Source organism: Dermacentor albipictus, chromosome 1 (genome assembly GCF_038994185.2).
Source record: "Dermacentor albipictus isolate Rhodes 1998 colony chromosome 1, USDA_Dalb.pri_finalv2, whole genome shotgun sequence".
Taxonomy (NCBI): Eukaryota; Metazoa; Arthropoda; class Arachnida; order Ixodida; family Ixodidae; genus Dermacentor; species Dermacentor albipictus.
Genome location: NC_091821.1, coordinates 354,113,847 through 354,127,365, shown reverse-complemented (window position 1 = coordinate 354,127,365; position 13,519 = coordinate 354,113,847). Strand labels below are relative to the sequence as shown.

The 13,519-nt window shown below is 49.3% G+C and overlaps 1 protein-coding gene across 3 annotated transcripts in view; it reads right to left on the bottom strand.

Annotated features, from left to right (window-relative positions):
- Positions 1-13,519, bottom strand: part of Gel (Gelsolin) — a 112,489-nt gene that overhangs the window by 48,532 nt on the left and 50,438 nt on the right. For all 3 annotated transcript variants that reach the window (XM_065452172.2, XM_065452173.2, XM_065452174.2), the window contains exons 3-4: positions 2,206-2,274; positions 213-343 (exon numbers count right to left, since the gene is read on the bottom strand). In XM_065452172.2, coding sequence (XP_065308244.2) covers positions 213-343; positions 2,206-2,274 — 200 coding nt within the window. The remainder of the gene's footprint in view (positions 1-212; positions 344-2,205; positions 2,275-13,519) is intronic.

Below are 13,519 nucleotides of genomic sequence, written 5' to 3'. Positions count from 1 at the left end.
GTGTAACCACTCGCCTCAGGAGTGGCACTTGACCGTGAGGGCACTGTATCTAATTAAAATAAGATATACTTAATCACCAGATAATGTTCTCTTGAACGCGTCTCCTATTATTTTTTCTTTCGCTTTCTCACTACAGGGCACACGGAAGGTGAGTTGCTGAGGCATCGGGATAGAACACCTCACTGCAAGACAACGTAAAACGGCGCGCTCACCTGATGCCGTTCTTGAAGTACGACAGGAAGAGGTCGGACTCGTGCTCCTGCACTTCACGGTGCTGCACGGGAGCGCCGCCCAGCGAGTCGTCCAGCTCCACGCTCTTGATGGCGGCGACCGTGTATTCGTCCTGCGTTTGCCGCGAGCCACCGAAAGAATATAATGCTTGTTACGTGCACGAGGGCCAGCACGAACAGAAACAGACAATAGCTAGCCATTAGAAAGGAGCAGTCGTGCGCCATCTTTCTGCCATTTCCAACTCTTTAACGTTGTCTCGCTAAAGGATCATTGTCACCTCGCTTGTTCATCGGGCGGCTTTAGGAGTTACGTCATCTAAGTACGGGTTGGCTTTGCAAGAATCCTATTAGAGAAGTTCTCGCGCGAAGGCTTCAAACAGGCTTACACTCCCATGTAGACTTCACGAGAACTGCTTGGTCAGTTCGAGTCTTCAACGAAAACAACAAGAAAAGAATTAAACAAAAGAATGGCATAGGCGCAGTCCTTTTACTTCTGCACATAATTTTTCTTTTTTTTTTTGCCTCTGCGCCCTTTATGCCGCGTGTCGATGTCAATAATTTAGTCGTGCCACGTCAGCGGGTCAGCAGTACGGTAATTCTCTGACGATAATCCTCCAGACTTCTGCCTAGAGCGATGAATACACTAGACGCATAGCGCGGGAAGGACGATCGACAAAGGCTAAACAGGACAAGCGCGAACTTTAGCGCTTGTCCTGTCTAGTCTTTGTGGATCGTCCTTCCCGCGCTATGCTTCTAGTGTAACTATGTATTACCGACCAGCCCAAGCCTATAATCTTCTGTAGAGCAATGTATCAGCGCATTGTGATTGCTGTTCGTTAGTGGCCAATTTGAGAGACAATGCTTGCGTACGGCGACGTTAGATGCACGCGTGGGTCATACAGCGTTTAACACAATACCTTGAACTTATATCGGTTGCAGTGTTACTGCTCTTTCTTCACTCTCTCAGCGCAGAGCTATTGTGCTCTAGACATTGGGCATGTACAGGGGAAAAAACGAGCCAAAAAAAAAGGAAAGTACGCAGACAAGGAAGATGACGTCGCGTCGTCTTCCTAATTGTTATGTCGCCTTCCTTGGCTTGGCACTTTTTTTTGTGCTCCTATTTCCTCACCCAGTTTAGTGTGATAGTAAGCGTGGACGCCTGCACCTGTTCCGTTCTGCCGGACGGAGTGACTTAAGCCACGGTCCGGCGGTTTTCTTAGCGGCAATGTGGCATGGCGAAAGCTCTGTGATACAGGCATTTTGGTTTGGAACATCATTATTGGTTTGGGACCCTTAATCAATCTTGCCGCATCCCTGAAGATGTTTATAGGTATGACGTATTCACCTTAAATTGAACTGGTTCCCCCATCTTGCGCATTTTATATATATATATATATATATATATATATATATATATATATATATATATATATATATATATATATATATATATATATATAAGAGAGTATATTTAAATGAATCCCGAAGTTTGAGTTCCGCAGCAAGAGCCTGCTTTCTTACGTACTGAACTTAGACTCTGAACATCAAGGGCCCTTAACCTTCAGAAGTCATGACCACGCTAAGTGATCTACAGTAGGCGAACACGAGAAGCCTCCGTATGATGTCAACGTTTCGAGTAGACATGTAGCCTTCTTGCGGAGAAAGTTCCTCCACGCCAAAGCTCCTGTTCGGCCGCTGGTGATAACTTGAAGCTTACCATGATTTTCTGACCTCTTTGACGTGACCACGCTAAGTCTTACGTCTCCCGTGATTCCGTATGAATAAACATGTTATGTTTCGCTATAGCACGACACTTGATTGACAAGATTTTCCCGCCACGTCAGCGCAGCGAGAGCTTCACTTGTTTCTTCGAAAACGAGCGCTATCAAAGCTCCAATCTATCTGTCTTCTGCTACGGCATCGTGGGAAACCAGCAGACGACACGATCTGCGGGACGCCAGGAGGCGACACGAACCTGTGATGTGTCTCGTCCCAGCCAGAAGTGGATGTTCCACTCGAGTCGGCCGCTCTTGGCTTGCTTCGTCTGCGAGTAGGGAGAAACAAAAAAAGACAGAACAGGCGAGGGCTGAGAAGCGAAAGCTTAGCTTCGAGATCGACATCGGCAGCTGTTCGCGTCTGGTCCGTGAAAGACGTATACGCGCGCCGCGGGGCCCGCCGGCCGGAAATTCTGGGAGTGCGACAAAGCCGGCGCGCCGCGAATATGCCGCCTGCGATGCATTTAGGGTCACGCGCGAGCGTAGGCGCGAATAAAGAGCCTTCGCTTTCGGATGCGCGTCTGTTGGTTCCGTTATGTTTTTTTTTCCTCACCGATTCCATCTTTAACGCGTTGCGTAAGCAATGGTCCTCGCTGCATCAGCGACGCAGTGGCACGCAGGCTTTGTTGCACTTATTACAAACCGGCCGCATGACACTTTCGTTGTTGATGGTTATATTGCGCTTAGTTTTGCAGTGACGATATTAAGTGAAGGACAGGACGTTAACGTACGTAGCGCAATGAACGTACGCTGCGCTACGTACGTCCACGTCCTGTCCTTCACTTAATATCGTCACTGCAAAACTAAGCGCAATATAACCATGAACGTTTACCAACTAGCCCCCTTCATTGCTTTACTTTCATTGTGTGCGCAGGTGTGCATGACTTCAAAACAAATAAGAATAATAATAGTTGCGTGTGGGAAAGCAGAGAACTATAAATGTACAGTCGCCCAAATCTTTGACTGGTGTGCGGGAGCGGCGACTTTTCCGTGCGTCAGCGCCGTTTGACGGGGCGAGGCTGGAAACAGTCTGAGGCTAAGCGCATGCGTACAAAGCGCGCTCAGCTGGGCCCATCGTCTACTAGGCTGTTTCCAGCCTCGCCGCGTCATACGGCGCTGACGCCCGGAAAAGTCGCCGCTCCCGCACACCAGTTAAAGATTTGGGCGACTGTACATCAATATAAAACACAATATCAAAGGCAACTATTTTCGCGGCGCCTTTGACAGCCGAGTTCTCATTTTCATAGCTTCACTTTTTTAGCAAAGCTATTACTAATTAAGGAATTATTACACTCTTCAATCTTTTCTCATTTTCTTTCTTTCTTTACTCATGTGCTCTCCACGGCCAAAAATAAATATGAGCACGTTGTTTTAATTTTCTTAGATGTGGAACAATTTCCCGGCTTTTTCACTGAGTTTTCTACCAAAATTACTAGAGGGAACACAGGCACGGCGATCGTTTAGATAAAACGGGAATGATAGCTGGTACGTGTATTTATTTATCTTCGTCTTTGTAGATATATTTGCTGCGCTGTATCTGCCTTTATTGACCTAGTGCTACTATTGAAAACGCAGAAGGCGATGAGACTTTAGAGCCGATGGTGCGCCAATAATTAGGCGCAGTAAAGAAAAACATTGCCAAACCTTTCTTACCGGGAAATGGGGGCATGCGATGCTTGTCCTGCGTGCAACTGACCTTCGTCACGATTAAGTAAGCCACAGACAACGGTGCCGGGTTGCTTCGGCCTCGCGCTCCCTCAGGGCGGGATCTTCTCGTTGCTGTTAGACTGTCTTGATATTCTTCTCGTTGCTGTTGAATTGTCTTGATCTTCTTCTCGTTGCCGTTGGATTGTTTTGATCTTCTTCTCGTTGCTGTTGCATTGCCTGGGCTCGGCCGAACAACAGCAACGAGAAGATCCCGAGCTGAGAGAGCAAGAGGCCGAAGCAATCCGGCACCGTTGCCTGTGGGTTACTTAACCGTGGCGAAGGTCAGGTGCACGTAGGACAAGCTTCGCGCGCCCCCATTTTCGGATAAGAAAGGTTTGGCAGTGTTTTTTTTTTTCACTGCACCTAATTATTGGAGCACTAAAGTGATGACACAGATTAAGGTGTTCAGCATGACTACAGGCATCGGTATGCAGTCGAAACCACGAGGCCCGATTTTGGCTTTCACGACGGTGTTCGGCAGCCGCAGGTACCTCTAGTTCCGCCATACCCATCTCATTTCATTTCTCCTCCCACTTAAGAGACAGGCCTGTGCACCCCCTACGCTAATGTCACTCGGCGTGAAACGAAACCAAATGCGAGTGCGCTACGCAAAAAACTGGCATTACTCTCAGACCCCATTCTCAGGCTACATGGCAGCGCCGGCTTTCACGAAAGCACGCAGCCGAGTCGGCCGACTATGCATTTCAAAGTTTCCGGCGACGTTTTCGTGCTTCCTTCCACATCTGCCGACCGCGTGTTCGGGCATACAAGCCGTGTCCACTTGCGGCGCCTGTCTGTCCCCCAGCGGTACGGAATAATAAGAAACGGTGTGCGACTGGCGCGGTGAACACGTTCGCGCGAGTAAATAAAACGAAGCATCCGACTTGGTGCACGACGCGACAAGCCACGCGCACGCCCCGCAGCCGAGGGCCAGGAAAGCACGCGCCGCGGGATCGTTACGACGAGGACGACGTCGAAGAGGGAAGAAAGAGGGGCGCCAGCCGAAGCCGAAGCCGAACAACGACGCGGCGAGAGAGACGCGCACTCCTCCTCCTCCTCCTCCTCCTCCACGACGCACCAAGGACGGCGCGTGCGACGGCGTCGAAGCCCTCGCGTGCGACGTCTGTCCTTTTCAGCGGCGCCGGGGCGATTTCTTTCGCGTCTTGGTCGAGCGCTTTTCACGACGCCGCGCAGGGGAGGGTCACGTCCCACCGGCTCCCTTCGTTTTGCTGAGCATTTAACTACCGTCTCTGGCGAGTTGTAAACAGGAAACGACCACGGCGAGCCTGTTACGTCGTACCATCGTCATGTCGCCCCTCTTTGCCGTCTGTTTTGCGTTCTTCGGATTAACGTTATTGTTTTAGCAGCGATACATGCATGCGACTGCCCCCGTGAGGCTTAGGGAGATGTCACAGAACAGCTAAGAACCTAAATGGCAGTTATTAGACTATATATATATATATATATATATATATATATATATATATATATATATATATATATATATATATATATATATATATATATATATATATATATGGTAAGGACAGGTAACGAATTATTAACAATAGGGAACGAAACAACAAATAACGTATACCCAAACATACGTAGAGAAGAAGTATAGGTAGCCTCCATTATGCTGACAGCTTTGGAAAAAACTGCCGGTGGTTGCTCCACTGCCAAAGTGCGCCAGAGTCAGAAGGCTGTGATTACCCCACAGAGATTTGTGCTTTAAGAAAAGGTGTAGCCGTCACCATTGCAGGGTGGCTGCATCTCTGTCTTTTATTTTCATTTCTATATATATATATATATATATAAAAAAACTAACTGCGACGATGGATTTGAACCGAGGCGCAACGTGCTGCACGCCGTCCATTCCACCTCACCCTGCTAGCCCTCCTACATGGCTCGCCATTCCCGTTCTCGCTCTGTGTCGCGGATGAAGTTGAGAAAGGGACGGAACACCTCTCTCCAAAATATCCGTGGTCCTCCCGGAAAGAAGAAGGGCACTTGCGATTGTGTACGAGGCCATTCTATACGCTCGAGTGCATCTATTCGCACGTCGCGTTCGGCATCAAATTGGAATCGCTCTAACAAGTAATGGCTTGACAGTGCGCATCACACGTCGACGACAACGAGGCAAGTCATGTCTCGAACCACCACGCTGGCGTTCACGCCAACCTCGTGTGGATGCGGTAAAGGAGGGCTACTTCCGCTCTGTGACTGAAGACCCTTAGTCACACAAGGCTGGTGCGGTGGAGTCTACAGCGAACGGAAGCGGCTTAAGACCGCTCGCTTGGATCCTGGGGGTCCGCAGCGCGGCCACCGCGGCCAGACTTATTTTAGGATGCACACACATGAGGCAAAAGCGGCTGCCTGCGTGGCAGCTCAGTCCCATAGGCTGCTTGGTTGGTTGCTGTTGCTCAGTAAGCTGAAACGTTCTATATAGCTCGCACGTACGCCTCTCATCGTCCTTTTCTGCCAGGCACAGCGCTAGAGACGGCAGTGCTGCTCCAGCATGCACTCCAACGCTGCGCACGCGAGACTGTCAGCGGTCTTCTTGTCTGCTATGCCCATCCGTGTGGGTAGCCACTAGAAAGTTGCTATACAAGTCGAGTTGACAAGTGAATTCAGCGTATACATAACGTGCTTACGCAGCATCAGTTCTACGAGCACCGGTGTCCCTCTCGTCTTCTATGGTTAGCGCGGTTACCTGCCTTTAAGTACGGGTCCCAGCCACCCAGCCCAATTTGCCGCTTTGCCACACTGCCTGAGTTGGGAAGCAAAGTAACTAAATGTTGCATTTGCACTGGACGTATATAGACGCGGTGCCATCTACATATTACGCATAAGTCTCGAATGGTCGTCCGCATATGTGGCGCTGGAAATGGATGAATAATTAACATTCTCTTTCTATTTCATTTCATTTCCTCTGCAAGCGGGTGGGCGTGGTGTCCCTTTTAGGAGACAATTGCTAGCTCGCTTCTCTTTCTGCCTGCGTGGCGTTCATATGTTTTTCACGATTAATGATAAACGTATTCATTAAAATGACAGGACCATTCTTTTCGCTAAAGTTTATTTTCTTCTTCCTCTTCATTGAAATAGCTGCGTTGGTGAATTAACATATTAGTTGTGGCTCCCGGTATGGAAGTAGAACCGGCGCGACGATGCATCCAAACCTGCCCTCCATTCATATAATGTAAATATAAACGAAAAAATAATAATAATAAAAATGGAGGGGGGGATTGAAAAAAGAACTCGTGGCACCCAGCTTTCCTGGCAGTTTTGCGTTGACTTCGCGCGCACGGGGTCTTGTGCCTGCAGCTGCTGTACACCCGAGAGTGAAATTGGTTGTGAAAGAAAGAAAAAGCAAGCGTACGGAGTGGCGGAATGAACGATGCGTGTAAGTATGGCCGCAAAATATGGGAGTGACTGGTTTCTTTATGCTCGCGGAATGGCTTTACTCCGGGCTAGAGTACAATTTTCGCCATGGTCCCAGCTTGTTAGACACCGGGAGCGAAGCCAACCTTGCTAAAATTGCCTCGAGTCACTTTCCATTTTTGCCCACCTCGCGCATTGTAGAAGTTTTGCTGTTTGCTATTGCTTCGTCTCTTTCAAGAAGTTGAACCCTGCCCTTATATACTCCGACTCGTATGTTTTACTTCTCGGTGGTGATTACAATTTATCGCCCCTGCTCATTTAAACACAGGTGCGCTTGGATTGAGCGGTATGCTGACAACACATTGCTACGTGCAGCTAGAGAGACGTCATGCGGCGGTCGAGAGAACCTGCGATTGCTGTAAACAGAGGCTCTCTCGACTTACAACGTTCGTAGCTGTCACTCAGTGAGAGCGAGTTCAAAAAGAACTCGCGTTATTTCGTCCTGGAACGTTTATGTCGATGCCGCGGAGTTTAGATGGAGCTGCGTCTGAGGAAAGTTCGGGGCGAAGGTGACGAGGGAAAAATAGATAGATCAACGAAAACTCAGAGTACGCTGGGGACCCACCCACAATGAGAAACGGAGAAATGTGTAGCAGAAAAAGAAGGCTGTTTAGGAGGATAGAAAAAAGTGCGAAGCAGCGTTCTGCTTCGCACTTCAAGCTAAAGCACAACTGACTTTCTCATGAGCAGATGAACAGGCCTACGACGTCGGAGCTGAAATTCCTCACGGTCATCCGAACATTGTAAATTGCTAGAGAGGGATGATCTTTGTACTATACATAGAATAATTGCACAAAAAAAAAGAAAACCGTCAAGAGAGAGCAAGAACAGGCAACGACTAACGCGTCGCGGCGCCTGAGTAGAAGTCTGACGACGCTCCTTGGTCCATCTACAACAACGCAACCCCAGCTGTCAAGCGATGCGTATACAGCGGGGAGAGAGAAAAAAACATCCACTTCTTTTTCAGAGAGCAACCCAGGAAGATGAACGACATGCGTGGACGTGAGTCGAAAAGGAAAACAGGCGCCGCCGGCGAAGTTATAACAGGCTCTTCTTTAGAGCGTTAATCGCCGTCCGTTCCTGTCTCTTCTCTGCGTGTGATGTACCGTCCATGTCTCCACAAGAGCGGTCCGGGGGGATGCAGGTGGCTCCTTGAAAAGGTGGAAAAATGAAAAGCGCCCCTGATTTTTTCTCTCGCAGATGCATCTCTCCGTGCGACACGCGCACAACAGCATCTCGAAGAAAAAGGCTCAGAGAGAGGCCTTCCTTCCATCCGCCAACCGCACACGTATACGTGGACACGCATAGGCGCGCCGCCGCAGCCGTCATGAAGTCGCCGTTGCTGCGCGAATAAATAGCTTGCGCAGCGACAACTTCTGGAAAGTCATATACCTACATAAGCGACCAGCCACGGTGACTCAGTGGCCACAACATTCTGCTGCTAAGCACGAAGTTGCGGTTTCGTTTTCCGACAGCGGCGGTCGCATTTCGGTGGGGGCTAAACAGAAAAACGATCGTGTACTTAGATTTAGGGGCACGTTAAACAACTTCAGGTCGACAAAATTAATCGGGAACATTTTACTACGGTGTCGTTCTGTTGTTTCGGGACGCTATAGCTAAGCCCCATATGTAGTTATAGTGCAAAGTTGGAAGTGGTGCATAGAACAACGATGCAACTATGAGGACCCAACAAAGAACGTTCGCTGCTGAAATGTGCGACCAGCAATACCGCTAGTACTGCCCAGTAATAGCCACCGACTTTAGCGCGACAGTATACTACCGCATTCATGGTAAACACGAATTAAAGCATCGCCGTAATACGGCAGATGGAAGAAGGTAGCTCGTGTGGGTAACGTCCCTTTTAGCGCACTCAGGCAAACGGGTGGCGCATCGCATCAAAGGAGAGAGCGGGTATACTAAAACAGTCCGCCTGGAAATTTCTCGTCGTGCAACGGTTCGCCAAAAACGGGCGTTATCTCGTTTCAGATGTCGTCGCCGTCGCCCAAGAGTTGACGCGCTGCATGTAAGCGGCAAACTCGTCGCGGTGGCGAATGAGAAGTGTTGCTGTCGTGTTCACGTAAACGCGGTTGCTCGTAGGAGCGAGCAAAACCGTACAATGATCATATGCGCGCCATGCGCGCTTCTGTAAGCCTTGTTGGCTTGCAATCGTTCGGCTTTGCTGCTGCAGAATATGGAGCGCTGACGACGACATACTGGACAGGGAAAAGTTGCACGCGAGGACATTTTACAAGGGAAACAGTGGTCGATCGCTAGTGCTAGCATCGCTCTTTTGTCATCGATAACGCCCAGTTTTTACCGAGGAGGGAAGAAAACTCTCAGTACAAAAGCAGCACTGTCGTACTACACTGGCAACTCCGATCGCACACGAACTGCATGTCATGAGTGGCTTTTTGACAACGGCTGCAAAACGATAAAGCACGAGAAAGAAAAAAAAGCAGCACAGATACGCTAGATTGCATCTCGAAATGTACTTATGCATATTCAGTGTGTTAGGACGGTAAAGTGTAGCTGGCGCCTCCACTACGCATATAACCATAATAACAAGAAAAGGGCGTCTGGTGGTGGTCGTGATGGTGGGTTGTAGCAACAGGTGGGTTTAGCCTGGCGATCTGTTTCATATAACACTTCGGCGAAGCCAGGCAGGCCTGGCAACTCTTCTCTCTATAACTGCCCGATATCATGTGACGACCAAATTCTGAACGTTGTTCAACTAAACCTCCCTGTCTTGATCTCCTTGAGACAGGGATGTCTTCGCACAAAGTAATTATTTCCCCTTGATGCTCCCTCCATACGCTCAGTCGGAATGTGTTAAGCATAGAGAGGTTAAATAGCATGACTGGAAGCTGGGCTTTTCGATGAGCGCCGTTATCTTTAAAACATGGTACGAGCAGAGCAGCAAGCAGGTAAAGCCTCACGCGATCAAGTCGTCAGCGAAAATTCGCATGGGCTGTTCATGTAAAAAAAAAAATGCAGACAGATTGTGTACGATTCAAAGCACGGATGTAGGGACTGGGTGACAGATAAAAAATCACAAGTATGGTACAGTTAAGGAACGTGGGATAGGTATGACACATCCCGGATGGTATGCAAATGCCCCCACCAAGCATAACGATTCTCTCTTCACGAACATGGCTTATTCGTGAAATGCTGCAAAAGAAGTTCCATAGACACCTATAAAGTCCGACAGTACACCTCCAGCCAAGCGTTCATGCCATGGTATATATATATACTCCGCAAACCTCACTCGAGATAATCTCTCAACGTCGTCATCTGTCTGGAGTCTTCCAGTAACGCGCGTATGCGGTCTGGGAGCAACAATGATGATAAACGAGCGCGTCTGGTTTTGCGCGGGAAGTAAAAACGGCAACGAACGCGCGCGTCTTTCCCCCCCCCCCCCCCCCTCTTGTCAGCAAAACAAATGCGACACGACGCGCGTTGGTACGCGCACATAAGGCCACGGAGGTTGGGCGAGCTGCGGCTGGCTGCCAAAGTGACAACGCCCGCGTCCCACGTAACAGGAAAACGAGAAAGCTATGTCAGGCCGAGTTGGCCGCCCGCAGGCGGACAGGTGTGGAAGCGAAAAGTACGCGGCCGGCGAGAGTGGAGGGCCGATGACAGACGTGGCAGGCAGAGCTTCAACGGAGCGCGCGTGCTGCTGCTCTGATAACCAGCAGAGCCGAGAGAGAGAGAGAGAGAGAGAGAAGGAGATTCTTGATGATGGGAAGGAAAGGTTGGGGTAAAGTGCAGCGCAGTAACTGTCTCTCAGCAGAGTACACCTCAACCGCGCTGCACAGGGGGTAGGGAATGAAAGTAGAGGGAGCAGAGCTGAGGCGGTGGAAGAGACCGCCCCTTCAATGGCGAGAAGGGGGGCGGAGGGCTACCAAAACAGTCCGTCTGGCAGCTTCTCGTCACGTAACGTTTTCCAATGTACATCCGATCGGCGTCCATAGAAAAGATTAATGAGCGCGAAATGAAGACGAAGACAGCTTTGAAACACGTGGACGTAAGGTTCTACGCGTTCCTATAGCCCTGCATTCATGTACGTTTTGGAGGTTCTCATTAGCGTTTTCATTAGATAGGAACCAACTACCCTAGCAAAGAGCAATCTCTTAAGGCATGGCGTCGACAGGCGCCATGCCTCTCACACACACACACACACACACACACACAAACACACACACACACACACACACACATATATATATATATATATATATATATATATATATATATATATATGTATGAACGCACGTACGCAGAAGACATGAGCACACACAAACGCACATGTGAGCACAAACGCACAAACAGCGCTCTCTCGCGCCGCGCAGAGGTGGTGGCGAGGATGCAGACGGGCCGTAAATTAAAAGCGCGCGCACAGCTGTGACCCTTCGGGGCCGGGAAGGTGGTCGCTTTGTGGCTGCATGCGGCCAGCCCTATTTGCGCGCTGCGCCTCGGAGCTCAAGCGCCGGGCACGGGCTTCAGTCTGCCGACCGGATTAACCGCGGCACACTGCTCGCGATACACCGCGGCTGAGTGCGCATACGGGGGCGTGTGTGCGTGCCACTCGGATGTCACTGTGATAAGGCGGCTCTGAATGTTCCCGGTATCGAGGGCGATTGTGTTTTACGGCGAAGAAAGACAGGCACGCCGTGGTTGCATAGCACTTCAATATTGTTGGTCGCCAGTCCACATTGAGTGGCCTGTGCCCACGTTAATGTTTCCGCTCAGCAGCCAGAAACAAAAACAACAAAAAAATGTTTTTTTTTTTCAACACGCTCGGGATATCTTGCATGAGCGACTTGGCGCGCTTCAGAAATGAACCATTGGAAAATGTCCACAGCTTTGCAGCCTAAGCACAGGCTTCGTCATATATTTACATGTATACAAAATCTCGGAATCGGAGGCAATGTTGAAGAACCTGTGCAAGGAAATAATAGTTGTTTTCCCATTCGGAGAGAGATATTAGCTGAACAAGCGCATTGCGTGCGGCTGACGATTAGCAAAAAAGATGTGAGGTGCGCAGACAGGACACAAGAGTAGAGAAGTGGACAACACGAACGCCGACTATCAACTGAAGGGAGCACTGGGGCGAAAACAGAAAGAATACACAAAACTCATCTGCGCTAGCGATTAGCGACGTATAGGCGGCAATCGTGTCCGCGTCGTGTACACTGTGCATGCTATACGCACAGCTGCGTTGGCAGTTGGAATCACTTTTCAGTCGCTCACTGCTTGGAACGCAGTTTCTGCTCGCGAAATTCCCTCCGCCGCCTAGCGGGCACTCCGTGTTGCCGACGGAGCGCGAGATCTGCTATCGCGTGCGCGAGGCCAAAACTGCGTGCTGTGCGCCGTAAATGCGCGCGGTTACTAACACTTCGTGACCAGCTCGCCTCGTACAATGAGACATTCACGTTTCAGTCGGGCCCCTATACGAGCGTCGTTTTTCTTTGTCGGCTGCTTGAGTTTTACGCCCCCGCGTGAGTGACTGCGCTGCGCGACAGGTCCTTGTTATATACGAAGACTCCCCCCCCCCCTCCCCCCCTTTCCCCACGCGGCATGTCGGCGCCGGCGGCTCGGCGAGGATGCTGCTGGGGTGCCACGTGACCTCTAGATACGCCACTTCGCGCACTACTCCAGGCGAGAAGGAAGTGAGTTTCCGTACTTTGGTTACAGAAACACTCATTCATCGTTTTGCTTATTTACTAATTGTGAAATATGGGAAGTGCGGCTGCAAAAAACGGCCGCGGCTATACCGACGTTAGCTAAGGAAAATAACAAAAAAGAAAATTAGTATGTTGTTATAAAAAAATCCAAACGAAATAACAAAACACTAACAAAGCAAGTACATGTGTTAAAAATTTTAATATATATATATATATATATATATATATATATATATATATATATATATATATATATATATATATATATAAGAAAAAGTAAATGATAAGAGTACAAGAACAACACAAGCATGAACACCAGAAAAAAATAAAATACTGTGCATACTACTATTCACAAAGAATTTGGTAATCCAGGCACCCGCTCACAGAAGAATCTATTTAAATAATTAAGCGGAGGCTTTTGGTTATTTCGAACCAACACCCACCGGGGCTTAATTAGTGGCTCTAGTGCTGCGCTGCCAAACCCGAGGTCGCGGGATCGAATCCCGGCCACGGCGGCCGCATTCTGATGGGGGCAAAATGCAACAACGCTCGTGGCCCGTGCATTGTGGGTGCACGTTAAAAAACACTAAAATGGCCGAAATTAATCCGGAGTCCCCCCTTATACGGCGTGCCTCATATTCGAATTGTGGTTTGCCCCCCTCCCCCCCCCCTTCCCCCCCCC